This window comes from Oryza sativa, chromosome 3 (assembly GCF_034140825.1).
Source record: "Oryza sativa Japonica Group chromosome 3, ASM3414082v1".
Lineage (NCBI taxonomy): Eukaryota > Viridiplantae > Streptophyta > Magnoliopsida > Poales > Poaceae > Oryza > Oryza sativa.
Window position 1 is genome coordinate 11,065,477 of NC_089037.1, and position 18,064 is coordinate 11,083,540.

The 18,064-nt window shown below is 43.2% G+C and overlaps 1 protein-coding gene across 3 annotated transcripts; it reads left to right on the forward strand.

The window, feature by feature from the left end:
- Positions 1–7,958: 7,958 nt before the first annotated feature.
- LOC4332623 (phytochrome B-like) lies at positions 7,959–16,170 on the forward strand. Of its 3 annotated transcripts, none has more exons than NM_001402143.1 (4): positions 7,959–10,464; positions 10,863–11,670; positions 12,788–13,081; positions 15,419–16,170. In NM_001402143.1, exons 1-4 carry the CDS (start codon positions 8,274–8,276, stop codon positions 15,639–15,641), a joined length of 3,516 nt encoding a protein of 1,171 aa, NP_001389072.1. In that variant the 5' UTR covers positions 7,959–8,273; the 3' UTR covers positions 15,642–16,170. The 3 variants fall into 3 exon arrangements, 2 of the variants coding, with proteins under 2 accessions (NP_001389072.1, XP_015631281.1); XR_010739773.1 differs by having other exon boundaries at positions 7,961–10,464; positions 11,858–13,081; positions 15,419–16,120; XM_015775795.3 differs by having other exon boundaries at positions 7,961–10,464; positions 12,785–13,081; positions 15,419–16,120.
- The last annotated feature ends 1,894 nt before the right edge of the window (positions 16,171–18,064 follow it).

Below are 18,064 nucleotides of genomic sequence, written 5' to 3' on the forward strand. Positions count from 1 at the left end.
GCGTCACGGGAGGCACGGCCCACGGCCTCACAGGCTCCCAATCACACATGCCAGCGTTGTGACTTTGGTTTGGTTCCCATGTGGCGGCTTTGGTTTGGTTACCGCCCGTCAACCGTGGAAAGGAAACGGTGAACCTTTTTTTATAATAATGAAATATTAAACCCGGTTCTTCAACTGAAGCTACAGTCAATGTGTGTTTAGTTATTTGGACATAAAGTTTTTAAAGTATACGGATACATATTTGAAATATTAAACGTAAACTAATAATAAAATAAATTATAGATTCTACTGTAAACTGCGAGACGAATTTATTAAGCCTAATTAATCCATCATTAGCAAATGTTTATTGTAGCATCATATTATCAAATCATGGCGTAATTAGGCTCAAAAAATTCGTCTCGCAATTTACATGCAAACTGTGTAATTCTTTTTTTTCTTCGTCCATATTTAATGCTTAATGCATGTGTCCAAACATTTGATGTGACGTTTTTGGCTAAAATTTTTTTATCTAAACAAGGCCTCACTTATTATAAAGCTCAAACACGACAGAAAAAAAACAAAGGTAAATGAAAAAAGAGATAACCACACCAACCAAATGAAAATAGCAACTTATTCATAGTTCAAGTCTATTGCTAAATCTCCATCCAAAGTTGATAAAAATCTTCACAGCTATTGACTTTAAATTTTGTGATGCAACACATGTAGCTGTAGGATCGAGATGACGACTATAGGGGGTGAATAGGCGATTTAAAACTAAATGGCATTTAAACAAAACTAACATAAGTTGCTAGGCAAAGTGAGATACAAGATTAGCTAAACAACTAATTTAAGTTTTGCAAACCTAGGGTGATATGAGCTCAAATATGTCTCTATGAATGTAAATTGCATAAATGTAAATGCAACAAATAAATAAGACAAGAGATAAGGAATTTTTCACCAAGGTTCGGAAACTCGCCGGTTTCCTAATCCCCGTTGAGGTGAGCCCAACTCCACCGCTCAATTACAAAGCCACCGCACGCCCCCTTCGTCAAGGGGTGGGCAAGGTGGGAGCCGGACCACGGAGAGGACTACCCAAGCCTCGATCACTAGGGGTAGTTCTTCCTTCACTCCGTAGGTGGTGAACTCCAAACCACTCACAACCGGCGCCGAGGCTCCTCCACAATTTCCTCGGAGAAGTCACCGGGCAATACCTCCACAAGCCGTCTAGGAGGTGGCAACCTCCAAGAGTAATAAGTACAGGAAGCTAGCCGAGGATGATCAAGTGCCACGCTAGCTTTAACAATGAAACAATGCATTTTGATTGGCTTAACTCACTTTCTAACACCTCACTAAATAAACTAAGTGTCCAAGGGTGTGAGAGCTCTTGCAAGGGTTTAAAATAATGCAATGGAGTGCCAAAACCTTACCCTTACTGCTAGGGAGTGGGTATATATAACTCCAACCACCAAAACTAGCCGTTGGAGTCGAAATCTCTAACTTTGTACTCTGCCGATCAGACCACCATAGTGTGACCGGTCAGACCGGACTACTTTGTAACGGCTACAGGGCAATCATTGAGCCCACTCAACCTGACCAGTCTGACCGCAGTGTAGTGGCCGGTCAGACCGTCCACGGCTCGGTCAGACCGCTAGGGGCTCAGTCTGACCTTTAGATATCATTGTAGAGAGGAAAATAGTATTGCATTAAATATAGATAAAAACAAAAACTAATTGCACAGTTAGGGGGGAAATCGCGAGACGAATCTTTTGATCCTAATTAGTTTATAATTAGCCATAAGTGCTGCAGTAACCAATATGTGCTAATGACGGATTAATTAGGCTTAAAAGATTCATCTCGCGGTTTCGAAGCGAGTTATGAAATTAGTTTTTTTTCATTCGTGTCTGAAAATCCCTTCCAATATCCGGTCAAACATCCGATGTGACATCCAAAAATTTTATTTTCGCGAACTAAACAGGCCCTTAGTCACTTCAGTGGTCAAAATTTGAATTCTGAAATGCTTATAGGCTGAGTTCGGTAACTCCACCTCCCCACACGGAAAACATTGTTTTCCATTAATGGGTGATTAATTACGTATTAGCTAGAAAACTTGAAAAATGAATTAATACAATTTTTTTAAAGCAACTTTTCTATAGAAATCTTTTTTTTTAAAAAAAAATATCATTTAGCAGTTTGAAAAGCATGCACGCGAAAAAGAGAGGTGAGTTGAGAAAGAAGGTGAAAGTTCCGTTCCTAAACATCTCATTGCCTGGAAATATATAGAATTTCCGGCATTAAAATCAACACAGATAACTTATGCTGTAGTACAATTTGTAAATAATGATATACTTATATTTTTTTTGATAAAGAGAGTATATGTTTTTTTCTTGGCTGTAAGCTATTCTCTCCGTTCCATATTCTTTCAAAAGTTGGAATTTTTATTTAAACAGAGAGAGTACTATTTTGAGAACAACAAATAATTTAGTCCTAAAACGGCTTGACTCAAATCTAGTTCAGATTTCAATTTTTGCTGGAAAAGTGTGTGGTTTTATTTTCTTTTTATGGAACATTGTATATTCCAGTAGTCGGTATACGCGTTGATTCTAGATCGAGAATATATAGATACCCTCCGATATTTGTGGGTTTCAGTAGTCAGTCAAATGTTGGACATAGAAATCTAGGAATAAATTTATTTTGGGACATAGGGTGTACATGTATATGTCCTTTTCCTACACATTTTCGTTGCAGTCTACCTTTCAAGTGAGGTGGATAGTGATGGGAGCTGTGAGAAAAGCTTGCTTATCCGGTTGTTCTATCATCTATGCACGTTTTCCCTCTATTATTTGCCAGTTTTGCTCCTTCATCAAGTTGATTGTATCCTAGTCACGTCTCTGCTGGTCGGCATTGGGCAAGGAAAAAGGAAGATGTCTCCATCCCATGCCACATGGTTGATGGCGAATATTGATGCAAATAGCACTGGTGCTTAAAACGACACATTGGCATGTTTCTGTTGTGTTCCAAGAGACGTATAATTACGGTGGTGGTTCCAGTCTTTCGGACAGCGATCTTACAAATCTTCTCCCTGTTCTGTTCTAAGAGACGTATAATTATGGTGGTGGTTACAGTCTTCCGGACAGCGATCTTAGGTCTCCTTTAATGGTTGAGCTAGTGCACTAGCTCATGTTTGTCCACCTTATACAAGAGATAGCAAAAAGTCTACCTTTTTAATAGATTGTCTCATAGCACATTATTCAAAATGCTTTGGGTTTCACAATCCCTCTCACATTTTTTTTAGAGCTTAGCTCTTGAAGAAGAGATAGTGCATTCTCTCTCCTTATCTTCTCTCTCTTCCATATCATACAAAAGCTGATGTGAAGATTTATGAGCTAGCTGATTCACCCTTGTTGGAGGAGGCCTTATTAGAGATCTCCTCCTTCCATTCCAGTCCATTTAGGCTACCGCCCCGACGTAACAGAACTCAAAGTGTATGCATTTGTTGCTGCGTGCACTAGCACACGCAGATGCTAGTATTGTGCACTATCACGGTACTTTCCCCCTGCACCGTCGCTCGTCGTTGTCGAGGAATTTCCCTCCCGGTGGGGATCGCTCTGCGCATTACTACTGCAGCGGTGGGAGGAGAGGGGACCAGGGAGGACCAGGCCGCAGGAGGGGCGGTACACGACGCGACGCGATTGGAACGGGGAAGAAAGCGCCTAGCGCGCAACAGGCAGCAGCGCACGCCCGCCACGGCCGCGGCCACGGCCGGCCGACCGGGCAGGTACGCGAGCCACATGGGCCGCGGCGCCGCGATTGGCCCGGCCCCGGTGGCCGCACGTGGGGGGCGCGCGGCGAAGGCCCCCCCACGGCCGGGGACGACGAGGAAGTCACGTCTCAGGGCCGACCCGGTGGTTGCTTGCGCCGTTGCGGGGTTTGCCGCGCCGAAGGACGGGGGGATGCGGTCGCGATCCGCCCCGGTGGCTATCGTCCTGCGCTGCGTGCCTGCGCCCCGCCGGGCTCATGAGGCTTTCCCGAAAGCCTAAAGCGCCTATTCCCACCCACAACTGCACGCACGTTTTCTCCGGTTTTAATGAAGTTCGTAAGTGGGCTCGCGAGAATAGAGCTTCGCTTAATGCAGAAGAGCTTTGCGCACCTACCAGGATAGAGGACAGCCACGGGAGCTCATTGGCATTTGGCACATAAAACGACAGACACGCCGCGCATCTGCGTTCAATGACACTAGAAACAGTAGGCTTTGCCGAGCTCTAATAGCTAGGCCTTCCCAGCTTTTTCTTTAAACTTTTAACTTTTTTATCACATTAAAACTTTCCTATACATATAAACTTTCAATTTTTTTCTCCAAACTTTTACTTTTAGCGTGGAACTAAACACACCCCAAGTTTAATAGTATAGCCAACTGCTAGCTTCAAATCATCTATAATCAACTTAATAGCCAATTTATACAATAGTTATCTATAAATATATACTATACAATTAATATCTAATCTTACATATCATACACACATACATCTTGGAGTCTGTGTTGCAACTGGCTACAAATCTGTAGTCCACTGCTCTTCTCTCTCTCCTCTTTTATCCCTCTCAAAATGTGTTTATAGTTGGCTTATAATATGCTATTGTATCTGCTCTAACAAATTAATGAGTTGGCAAAACAATATAATTTAGACAACTTTTATGATATAGTAAGAGGGACAGGAGAGTGAAAGGAGTCAGTTCATTCTCTTAAACTTTATATATATGCAGAGGAGAAATGTTATCTCCACTTCAACCAAGACATAATTTTTACCAAAAGTTTATTATGATGTTCCTTCAAATAGCATTTATGGTGAAGCAGAGTCAGGAACAACGAATCTCTTTATGATAAACATATCAATTTCACAAGCTTGTTATTACGGGTAGTTCGCAAGCTCATTATTACGCATAGTTCATACAAATAATCAGACTAATGACATATACATCTTGTGTTTGGTTTGAAAACGAGATAGGATGGGTTAGATCCATCCCTATTTTTTTTGGGTGGAATGATACTATTATCCGTTTGGCATAAGGGATAGAGTACCCCACATACAAGTTAGAGAGAGAAAGTGAGTTTGATTGGTCCACCACCTTTTGAGGTGTGAAGCTGACCTGGAATTTTAGGGAATATTTCCTTTCGGGGCCATCCCATTCCCATCCATTTTCAACCAAACATAGTGAAAAATGGGTTCGACCCAACCCAACCCATATCATTCATCGAACCAAACACATGTTTGGATTTGGTCACATCAGCAATATGTGAGTGTATCCTAAGATATCTTGGTACAAAAGTTGGTATAGAAGTTAGAATGTTGCAGTATAATTTTCTATTTTTTTCACTAGGCTAGTGTAAGCTTAGTGATTAAGCATGGGAGAAAAAAATATATTACATGATCGACACATTGAGAAAGATATAAAGAAATGTATTCCCAAAATGCATACTTTTATCCGCTCCCTTCCCAGTAGCAAGAAGGAAGAGGTTTTACAAACAACCTCCTAGTTATCACTTAAAGTAAATTCATCCGCCTCCTAGCTCCAAAGCCCCTCCACAATACTCCAAACAACAATTCTAGATAAACCATCTTATTCTGAAACGCGTAGCAATCGTGTTCCTTCCAAATCATCCAAGACACTAAGATCGCCACTGAATCAAAAACTTCTTTGCTGATTTAGTTATCGGCTTCCTATTACACAACCACCAGTGCATTAAATTTTTCCTATTGCACAACCACTAGTTCATTAAATTTTTCCTATTGCATAACCACTAGTTCATTAAATTTTCTCCACTTGTTCTAGCTGATATCACGAAAAACATTGCCACCCAATACCCAAACTTCCCTAATGTAGGTGCACTGGAGAAGAGGTAGTTAGTTTCAAGGTTACCCATACAAAGGTAGAGTGGGTTACCCATACAAAGGTAGAGTGGGTCTGGTACGGCCAACCCTTACGCTGAAGATTATCGTAATAAGATAATTGTCTTTTGTCATTAACCACATGAAGAACTTGTAACGTCCAAAGACCTTTGTCTTTCAAATGATGTGTGTACCATCGCGTACACATCTATCTAAAATTTAACTAACAAAAAAGAACACATATTAGAATTATTAAAAGGTAGAAAAACAGTTCATAAGTGTTCTCACCTTTTAAAGTATGAGTAAATTTCATAAAACAATAAACTATGACCAACCTATTATAAAACTATAGATTTAGTACGTTGTATCATAGAAATTACACACCTAGTATCAAATCTATCATGAAACTACATATTTAGTCATGAAGTTTTGCGAAAAATATGCTTTCCTACCTTCTAGATTACAAAATATTGAACCCCAACCGTACATTGTGTATTGTAATTCTAGTTTTTCCCCTTTTCAACATCGGAGCAATTTGCTAGTCTATCTAAAGATTTATTGTAAAAAGGAACAAAGTTTACATGGTGAAGTTTGAAATAGTGTTACATTCATTTAAGATATGATTAATATCTATATAAACATATTGAGTAAAGTGCACTGCCAATCCTTAAAACTTTCGCTTGTATCATCCAGGCTCTCAAACTCTTTAAATACATTTTCAAATCCTAAACTTATCAAAGTGTGTCATTCCGATCCTAAATTACCATGACCCATCCAAGATCCTATGTGGTGCTCACGAGCATGCCACACGAAAGTTGACTTACTTTCTTTATCTTTTTTCTCCCTTTTTCTTCATTTTTTACTTCCGATCATGTGTGTGTGAGAGAGAACGGAAGGAAAACATACAGGGGAAGAGAAAAAAAAAGAAAATTTGAAACCGGAATGTCCACGTGGCATGCCACCCAATGCCATGTAAGATCCCAGAGGGGCGTGGCAATTTTGGAATCGGAATGACACTCTAACAAGTTCAGGGGCTTGAAAATGCATTTTGAGAGTTCGCAGACTTAGATTACACAAGCAAACTAGTTTAGGGACAAACAATTTACTCAAACACATTTTAAAAGAGGGTTTTGACAGCTGGTTCTTTATCTAACGATCCATTTATTGGACGTTCATGTTTGCTTTAAGATTCTGCACAATCTTATACCAAATCCCCTACTCTCCCCCCCCGATCCCCAACACTACCATTATCACTTAGCGGCACCTCCTTTCACTCCATCTCTTGTCAAGCATCGGTGTTGGCGTCGCAGGCCATGAACTTTTCTTCCCCATTCTCCTTCTCATCATTCTCCATCACCACCAATCTTTATCAACTTCGACAACTTCCCCTACCCCCTCTCTTTTTACCTATGGTGGCTCTTGTCACCATATCCACATTCCTGTCCTAACCACATGGATGTTCGTTTTCCTGCCACCATCCTCCTCTAATCCTTATGGCTATGGTGACAATGTTACCTCATCATCCATCCGTCTCTGCCATACACCCTAGTCCCCCACCCGACGTTTTATCCAAAGCAACCGCCATGGTGTCTTACTCCTCTCCCATCATCACCAACATATATAATAAATATCTAATTTATCAACAAAGTTTGCTAAATTTGGATGTCATCTGCATTGTGGGCTCGCTGGTGAGTCTTCGTCATCCGCTCCTCTCACATGTTCTGCCAATGGATCAACTAGTTTTTATCAGACTTAGGTGGTGTTTGGATCTCCTAAAGATGAAGATGAATATAAAGATTAAGTGTTTCACGCAAAATAAGGTGCTAATAACGTGTGATTAATTGAATTTTAATTTTTTCGCACGAAACACACCATTTAGCAGTTTGAAAAGCGTGTCATGAAAATCTCCATCTTCATCCAAACAAACGGGACCTAGCAAAGGTTACGTTGCTGCATCCGTTACTCCGTTAGGGTTGGGGAATTTGGTCCAATCGACCCGAACCGAGCCGTACGTGATCCAACAAAATCCAAAAAAAAAAAAAAAAGATTCACGGCGACCTCCGCTTTAGCCTGCCCAATCCCAGTTCGTCGTCATCTTCAGAGCGAGTGTACTCCTCTTGCCTTCTATCTATCCCCTGATCCCTCCCCCTCCCTTTCCAGCCACCGCATCGCATCGCATCGTCATCGCGACTCATCTCGCCTTAACGCAGCAGCAAGCCAACGCGACTGTGTGCAATCCCACTCTCATCTCCCTCAGTTACTGCCTTGCTCCCCAACCCCAGGAGCAAGCACAAGTCCACTGCGTGCGTGCGAGCGATGACTCCGATAACCGCAGGGGCGGTGAGGTGAGGTGAGGCGAGGAAAAAATCGGACGCACCCGCCTAATCCGGACCAATCCACCGCATCGGCGCCATGGCCTCGGGTAGCCGCGCCACGCCCACGCGCTCCCCCTCCTCCGCGCGGCCCGCGGCGCCGCGGCACCAGCACCACCACTCGCAGTCCTCGGGCGGGAGCACGTCCCGCGCGGGAGGGGGTGGCGGGGGCGGGGGAGGGGGAGGGGGCGGCGCGGCCGCCGCGGAGTCGGTGTCCAAGGCCGTGGCGCAGTACACCCTGGACGCGCGCCTCCACGCCGTGTTCGAGCAGTCGGGCGCGTCGGGCCGCAGCTTCGACTACACGCAGTCGCTGCGTGCGTCGCCCACCCCGTCCTCCGAGCAGCAGATCGCCGCCTACCTCTCCCGCATCCAGCGCGGCGGGCACATACAGCCCTTCGGCTGCACGCTCGCCGTCGCCGACGACTCCTCCTTCCGCCTCCTCGCCTACTCCGAGAACACCGCCGACCTGCTCGACCTGTCGCCCCACCACTCCGTCCCCTCGCTCGACTCCTCCGCGGTGCCTCCCCCCGTCTCGCTCGGCGCAGACGCGCGCCTCCTTTTCGCCCCCTCGTCCGCCGTCCTCCTCGAGCGCGCCTTCGCCGCGCGCGAGATCTCGCTGCTCAACCCGCTCTGGATCCACTCCAGGGTCTCCTCTAAACCCTTCTACGCCATCCTCCACCGCATCGATGTCGGCGTCGTCATCGACCTCGAGCCCGCCCGCACCGAGGATCCTGCACTCTCCATCGCTGGCGCAGTCCAGTCTCAGAAGCTCGCGGTCCGTGCCATCTCCCGCCTCCAGGCGCTTCCCGGCGGTGACGTCAAGCTCCTTTGCGACACCGTTGTTGAGTATGTTAGAGAGCTCACAGGTTATGACCGCGTTATGGTGTACAGGTTCCATGAGGATGAGCATGGAGAAGTCGTTGCCGAGAGCCGGCGCAATAACCTTGAGCCCTACATCGGGTTGCATTATCCTGCTACAGATATCCCACAGGCATCACGCTTCCTGTTCCGGCAGAACCGTGTGCGGATGATTGCTGATTGCCATGCTGCGCCGGTGAGGGTCATCCAGGATCCTGCACTAACACAGCCGCTGTGCTTGGTTGGGTCCACGCTGCGTTCGCCGCATGGTTGCCATGCGCAGTATATGGCGAACATGGGTTCCATTGCATCTCTTGTTATGGCAGTGATCATTAGTAGTGGTGGGGATGATGATCATAACATTTCACGGGGCAGCATCCCGTCGGCGATGAAGTTGTGGGGGTTGGTAGTATGCCACCACACATCTCCACGGTGCATCCCTTTCCCACTACGGTATGCATGCGAGTTCCTCATGCAAGCCTTTGGGTTGCAGCTCAACATGGAGTTGCAGCTTGCACACCAACTGTCAGAGAAACACATTCTGCGGACGCAGACACTGCTGTGTGATATGCTACTCCGGGATTCACCAACTGGCATTGTCACACAAAGCCCCAGCATCATGGACCTTGTGAAGTGTGATGGTGCTGCTCTGTATTACCATGGGAAGTACTACCCTCTTGGTGTCACTCCCACAGAAGTTCAGATTAAGGACATCATCGAGTGGTTGACTATGTGCCATGGAGACTCCACAGGGCTCAGCACAGATAGCCTTGCTGATGCAGGCTACCCTGGTGCTGCTGCACTAGGAGATGCAGTGAGTGGAATGGCGGTAGCATATATCACGCCAAGTGATTATTTGTTTTGGTTCCGGTCACACACAGCTAAGGAGATAAAGTGGGGTGGTGCAAAGCATCATCCAGAGGATAAGGATGATGGACAACGAATGCATCCACGATCATCGTTCAAGGCATTTCTTGAAGTTGTGAAGAGTAGGAGCTTACCATGGGAGAATGCGGAGATGGATGCAATACATTCCTTGCAGCTCATATTGCGGGACTCTTTCAGAGATTCTGCAGAGGGCACAAGTAACTCAAAAGCCATAGTGAATGGCCAGGTTCAGCTTGGGGAGCTAGAATTACGGGGAATAGATGAGCTTAGCTCGGTAGCAAGGGAGATGGTTCGGTTGATCGAGACAGCAACAGTACCCATCTTTGCAGTAGATACTGATGGATGTATAAATGGTTGGAATGCAAAGGTTGCTGAGCTGACAGGCCTCTCTGTTGAGGAAGCAATGGGCAAATCATTGGTAAATGATCTCATCTTCAAGGAATCTGAGGAAACAGTAAACAAGCTACTCTCACGAGCTTTAAGAGGTACCTCTCTTGTCATGCTAATTGGTTGTTCTTGCCTTTCATGTTTTCTTTTGCGAATATACACAATACTGTTTACTCGATATTCTTTAATTACTTGGATCCCTAACCTGTAATGCTAATTTGGTTCCTCTTGCCTTTCATGTTTCATATGGATAGTGCACACAATACTGTTTACTCGATATTCTTTAATGACTTGACATTTAGACACATTTGATAATTTACAACAGTGCCCAAAACTGACAAAGTATATTGAGCTCATTCAGTAGGTACATGTAAGGCTGGAATACTAGTTATATTATTCTAAATTACTTATTCAATACACCACAGTGAGTTTATGTTTTCACTAAGGGGAAGTGGTAGGACTGGGTTCATGATTTGTTAATTTGTTGCTCATGCAGGTGATGAAGACAAAAATGTAGAGATAAAGTTGAAGACATTCGGGCCAGAACAATCTAAAGGACCAATATTCGTTATTGTGAATGCTTGTTCTAGCAGGGATTACACTAAAAATATTGTTGGTGTTTGTTTTGTTGGCCAAGATGTCACAGGACAAAAGGTGGTCATGGATAAATTTATCAACATACAAGGGGATTACAAGGCTATCGTACACAACCCTAATCCTCTCATACCCCCAATATTTGCTTCAGATGAGAATACTTGTTGTTCGGAGTGGAACACAGCAATGGAAAAACTCACAGGATGGTCAAGAGGGGAAGTTGTTGGTAAGCTTCTGGTCGGTGAGGTCTTTGGTAATTGTTGTCGACTCAAGGGCCCAGATGCATTAACGAAATTCATGATTGTCCTACACAACGCTATAGGAGGACAGGATTGTGAAAAGTTCCCCTTTTCATTTTTTGACAAGAATGGGAAATACGTGCAGGCCTTATTGACTGCAAACACGAGGAGCAGAATGGATGGTGAGGCCATAGGAGCCTTCTGTTTCTTGCAGATTGCAAGTCCTGAATTACAGCAAGCCTTTGAGATTCAGAGACACCATGAAAAGAAGTGTTATGCAAGGATGAAGGAATTGGCTTACATTTACCAGGAAATAAAGAATCCTCTCAACGGTATCCGATTTACAAACTCGTTATTGGAGATGACTGATCTAAAGGATGACCAGAGGCAGTTTCTTGAAACCAGCACTGCTTGTGAGAAACAGATGTCCAAAATTGTTAAGGATGCTAGCCTCCAAAGTATTGAGGATGGGTTAGTATTCTGAACTTACCTTTTTCTTTAACTTTAATGAATACTGATCCACACTAATGTCTCTGTGTTTGGGATAACATCTGAGAATGGCATATGATATCCCGTTGTGCTCTTGAAAAAATGTATGTTTTGTGATCCTCTCCTTTCTTTACCTTGTGCTAAGACTAGGTGTTGTTTGGTGTTTCAGTTGGCACTAACCGTTAACCTAAGCATGGATGGAAAATAAGGAATTAGAGAAGTCCGTCAGACTGACAGCTCTGGTTCACTGTATTCATTTATCTGAAAAGTTCTCTTGCCATGTAAATTTTATCCTTTTTTAGATTAATGCCTGTATTCTGTGCATGTGGGCCTTTTATGGGAATTTAGTTTACTGTCAGAACCCTTCTTGTCATTGCAGAAATGAACTAAAACTAGTTGCCCAAGTGTAGATATCAAGCATAAAATTCATGCTAATATCTATATTGCTAGTATCCTAAGTACATTGCCGTCCTCAACAGCTTAACCTTTTGGCCAAAATGGTTGTTGCATGAAAGTCGACATCAAGCAGCTTACTCTAAAAATGCCATTGCCACCCTTTACTCTTGTTTCATAAATATGGTAACTATTTCTTGTAAATGCTGCTGTACACTTTACTTGTTTGAAATTTTGGAGATCATTCTGGTTTCCTTGCATCACTTGATCAATTCCTCTCAGCTGCATTTATTGACAATGAATGTGCAATGCTTTTATCCTGAGGAAGTCACTACTCCCTCTGGTTCCATAATTCTTGGTGTTTTGGACAATGACACGGTCTCCGAAATATATCTTTGAGTATATTTTTCTATTATAATACTTCCTCCGTCCCAAATTAAGTTAATATAGTACGGGATGTGACATATCCTAGTAGTACCAAAGTCCAAGCATAGCCTAATCTAGCATAGTTCCAAATAGGAACTCATGGCTCTGTGATGTATTTTTCTTGTGTCATTTACTTGGTGTAATTTCATTCTAGGTAGAAGCATTGTGTGACTTTTTCGTGTGCTGAGACATTTGAACTCACTGCTAAATTTGACGCCTTATTAGTATTTTAACAAATGATTAGCTGAAAGCTTATTTGTTTTTTGTGTTTATTAAGCAGCTCTTTGGTGCTTGAGAAAGGTGAATTTTCACTAGGTAGTGTTATGAATGCTGTTGTCAGCCAAGTGATGATACAGTTGAGAGAAAGAGATTTACAACTTATTCGAGATATCCCTGATGAAATTAAAGAAGCCTCAGCATATGGTGACCAATATAGAATTCAACAAGTTTTATGTGACTTTTTGCTAAGCATGGTGAGGTTTGCTCCAGCTGAAAATGGCTGGGTGGAGATACAGGTCAGACCAAATATAAAACAAAATTCTGATGGAACAGACACAATGCTTTTCCTCTTCAGGTTAGCTATTTATCTTCATTTTCAATACCAGAAGGCAATACATATTCTCACGCAGGAATTTCTTGTGTTGAATTTGGTAGAGGACAAGTTAAATATTTGGTTAAATTTATATTCGTTGGTCATATTTGCTGTAGCACTCTAGGTAATATTTGTGTTTATCCTGAACTATTGATGCTCTACCTACAGACACTACAAAAAATAGATTATCCTAAATAAGATCTCCTACATATCAAACATATGTATTATCCCTGTACATATCTGATAGACTGAAGACCCCACCTATTTAAGTATAAATATATGCAAAATATATGTGTCATGGGTTGGCTGGTCACTCTCTTTGAGTAAATTTGGAAGATAATAAAATACACTTGGTTTATTTTCTTTGAGTAAGTGACATAAAACGCTAGGTTTTGGGGCCTTAGTAACACAAACCCCCAAGTTTTGCAATTTGTGTCAAAGAACCCAAGGCTTTGAGGCAAAATGCTTTATAAAGCCCTAGATTTATATACAAAACACTTACACGCCATTATAATGAACCAAATTTCAACTGTATACTTACATAGATACGCATTCCTAATCCTACCGTGTAGTCTATTTCCTTCCCCACTCTCCTACTGAATGAATACACAATGGCAAACTCCAGTTACAAAGACCAGGGCCGTCTCCAGGATATGGGGGCCCCAGAACAAAATGCAAATTGAGACCCTAAATTTTTAAAAAATAATGTGTCATTTTCAGTTATTATATAACTTTAATATGTGTTATTTCGTATGATATTTAGTACTTCCTCCGTTTCAGGTTATAAGACTTTCTAGCATTGCCCACATTCATAAATATGTTAATGAATCTAGACATATATATATGTCAAGATTCATTAACATATATATGAATATGGGCAATGCTAGAAAGTCTTATAACCTAAAACGGAGGTAGTAATATATTTTCAAATATTAATGGTACAAGAGTAAAGGTAGTACTAACCTTATGTTCCAGTGTAAAGCATCATCTGCTGAGGATTTGAGGACTTCCTGTTTTATAAAAAGGGAGAAGACGTTCACATTACTTTTGATTCGATAATTATCAATCCAATGGAATGATGGATCATTCAAAATACTGTAACAGTGTAACTTCATTAGCCTTGATTCAAATTAGTAATCAGTAAATTATCGATTCCGAGTACCAACTAGAGCTAGGCCTCGCAGCCTCGTCGCCGCTCGCCGTTCCCATTGCTCCGCTTGGCAACATCGGCGTTGTGCTGCCTGCTGCCGTGAGGCGTAATGCTGTCGCTGCCGCCTGCTGTGCTGCACACACGCAGCAAGTCGCGTCTCTCCACGAGTGAACACTAAAAAGTAAACAGTTAAGACGGAGCGACATATGTCTTCCGCCTGGGCACCTAGCGTAGCTCCTGATCTAGGGCCAGGCTGCAGGCCTACTCCGAGGCGGGGGCCCCCAAAAATAGGGGGCCTTGTGCGGCCGCCGTGCTCGCACATGGCCTTAGACGGCCCTGACAAAGACATGTTAACTGGGTACATAAATGCACAAACAGTCATGCCGTCAACATCGATACTTGTCGAGTAGGCGGCTAATGCACAAACAGTCAAGGTACTACTGAAAAAACTACCACATACTATTTTGTACAGCTATTATGCATAAATTCCATAGCTAGCTGGTTGATGTTGACACAAAATGGGGTTCTGTGAAACATTTGGGCCCAAAACCTGGGTTAGTTGAAATAAATTGCAAAATCTGGGTTCTTATGTTACTAGTACCACACTACCACTAAAACTGCAGATTTATGAAATCTACCTTATGTATAATTAAGCCTCCTAGGCTCTTAGGAACTGCTGCTAACAAAATAGTAGAGATATGATAGGATTTTGACAATAGGTAACAAATACTAAGAACAAGGAAACTAGAGATGGTATGATCAATTAAACTTGGTCCTTATCTGTTGAAGATGGTGTTGGAACTTTATCTTAGTGATGCCAGCTAGGAAGCCCTCATACCTGCTGCTAGGTGCTACAGTACGCTACTGTTCACCGGTGTCCATGGCTAGCACACCCTCATGGTTCCCCCCCCCTCCAAAAAAAAAAAAGATTAGTTATTACAGCATGTACCTTCGTTGTAATGGTGTTGTAAATAATAAAATATCAACAATTATTTCTTGGTGTTGGAGTATTAAACGTGTGACACTGGTCACCAAGGTGAATGATGCTTAAAATTTGGAATTTTTTAATTGTCTGCACTAGTTCGTGTTGTTACTTATAGTATAGAGAACCTAATGACTCGGCAGGGAGGACCACAAACTGATCGCTTACCATCTATCTGGTTCTGCAGGTTTGCCTGTCCTGGCGAAGGCCTTCCCCCAGAGATTGTTCAAGACATGTTTAGTAACTCCCGCTGGACAACCCAAGAGGGTATTGGCCTAAGCATATGCAGGAAGATCCTAAAATTGATGGGTGGCGAGGTCCAATATATAAGGGAGTCGGAGCGGAGTTTCTTCCATATCGTACTTGAGCTGCCCCAGCCTCAGCAAGCAGCAAGTAGGGGGACAAGCTGATATGGTGTATGCTCGTCGCTAACCTCGCATAACTATTCGGTCAACCAGGTGACCTGGGATCTTCTGATGGAGAACCCAGTTTATGAGAGTTCCAGAAACCAACATTTCGTCCACTCTGATGAAGCACATCTGAACTTTGGAACGGCATCGGTGATTCTCGGTGTCGAGGTGGTCCCTCCAGTCTCCTGATTCCTGGCATGCCCGACTGTAAGTTCAGCTTTGGACGATGTTGTTCTATTAGAGTTCTATGGCGGCAAGCAATGCACACTGACGGTCATGTAACTCGTAGCATAGGCCCACTACCACTTGGTTGAAGTACATATATGTTCTAAAAGCTGCCATGTATATAACATCGGTTATATATGTACTACGTGCATAAGGAGAGCTGTGCAGCTCCCAGGGTGGTATTTTGTAGGGCTTCCCAAGCCTATGACATCTTATTATATCATCTTAACATAAAAGCATTTGGTTTCCTTGGATGTCGGCATCTACTCGATTCCCCAATTCTGTTGTGCAGAGTATTGTCCTGATGTCTTCCTATGAATCTCTTGCTATTTTTATCCTGCCGTCGCTCGAGCGTGTGCAACCCGATGTCTTCCTGTGCCGTTTGCCTGTCCGGCTCGTGTATGGTGAGACCGTGAGATTGGCTGCTGAAACGCTGGGCCGGTGCGCATCAGCGCATGAGCCGCAACCTGCGGGCCTAGGTGACGTACGGCTTTCGACTGATCAGATAAACGATAAACGGAGAGGAGAAACGGTTGGGAGTTGGGACACAGGTTCCGTATCGTTTTCTAGCTCGCCTCTCCCTGCACCAACAGCGCTGTTTATTGCTCGGCAATAGTTTGTTCAGGACTGTCGACTAAGTTGCAAGACCAATGAACAGCCGGTACGAAGAGGAGTGCAGAATCGTATTTTACAGCTTGTATATGTACATGCACATGCCATCTGCCATCTGGTGGTTCCATGCTTGATGCTTCCATACAGTTACAAATGTTAACTTGTGTATAGATTATCGTAGTCGTAGGTAGGCTCCATCAAAATGCAAACCGAAGATTTAGGCCCTGTGGTGTTTTTCTAGACTGCCGATGCAGTTCCATAGGAGGACTACCTGTTCGGATTTATATATTAAAAAAAAGAACTGTAGAAATTTCATAAGAACAACCATTCGAATCACTTGAGGTATCTGGTAAAACAATATGTTTCAAATAAAATCGAAACCACTGACATATGCTTGAATGCTTGACAGTGCATTCACAACCAAAAATAGAACATTATTAAGACCGGGGGGGGGGGGGGGTCCATATAGGTAGAATATGTAGAAAGTGACTGTAAATATGCTTAGGGTGTGTTTAGTTCACGTCAAAATTGAAAGTTTAATTGAAATTGGAATGATGTGACGGAAAAGTTGAAAGTTTGTGTGTGTAGGAAAATTTTGATGTGATGGAAAAGTTAGAAGTTTAAAGAAAAAGTTTGAACTAAACCAGGCGTTAAGTATGCATGTTCAGCACCAAGGCAGAGGCACAAGGGCGTCCTGCTATAATGTTTTTTTTTTCGTCTGTATCATGAATCAATACTGATATAAATGTTTTTTTTAAAAGATATAAATGTCCATCTTATCATACAAACAGCACTCAGCTGCATGTGGGGAGATTAAATGCTTGGCTGCAAATGGTGTGCAACCTTTTCTCCCTTTGCAGCTCATGCTTGGCTGCTTCCATATGATAGTTCGGCCTAATTATATACATGGCTCGAATTCATTCTCGTCGTCTACACCGATCATTGATGAGCATATGCTCGATTGGACCCATCAATCGGACCCAAACCGCGGAGTTGTAACAAATGCTCGACTTTCTCTCGTCGATCTCTTATCGATCAGACTCCAAAGGGGACAAATCAAAGATATCGATCGCTAAGTGGTCCAGTGTGTGACGGGAGCATGTCCCTGCAATAGCTATGATCCACAACCTGATCGACCTAGAGTTGGCCTTAGAGGAGTGCTTAGTTATTTGAGCACTATCCAAGTCATTCGGAATGTACCTATGTGAGCATTATCCTAGTAGTAGTACGTGGTAAAAGGCCATGGTGCACGGTGACTTTGGAACGTTCAGAGCTGGACCATCATGTCCCGGCTAAGCTAGCTGCTCAATCTCAAAAACCTCAAATCGTCAACCGTAGTAGTAACTCCTAGCTACCCTCCTGACCTGCCGTCCTCACCTGCTATCCATACGGTTGTGAATGGCATAATGGCACACACCAGACGTCCAGCTCGCGAATATGTGCTTATCTATATATACGCATTCTTTTTGTGAACACCATATGCATTATGAAATTTAACTATCTGAACTCACGAGATACAAAAACTCGTAATTTAGCTAGCCCCGGCTTCCCGCCCGTCCGGCATTCATATACAATTGTCTCACTCC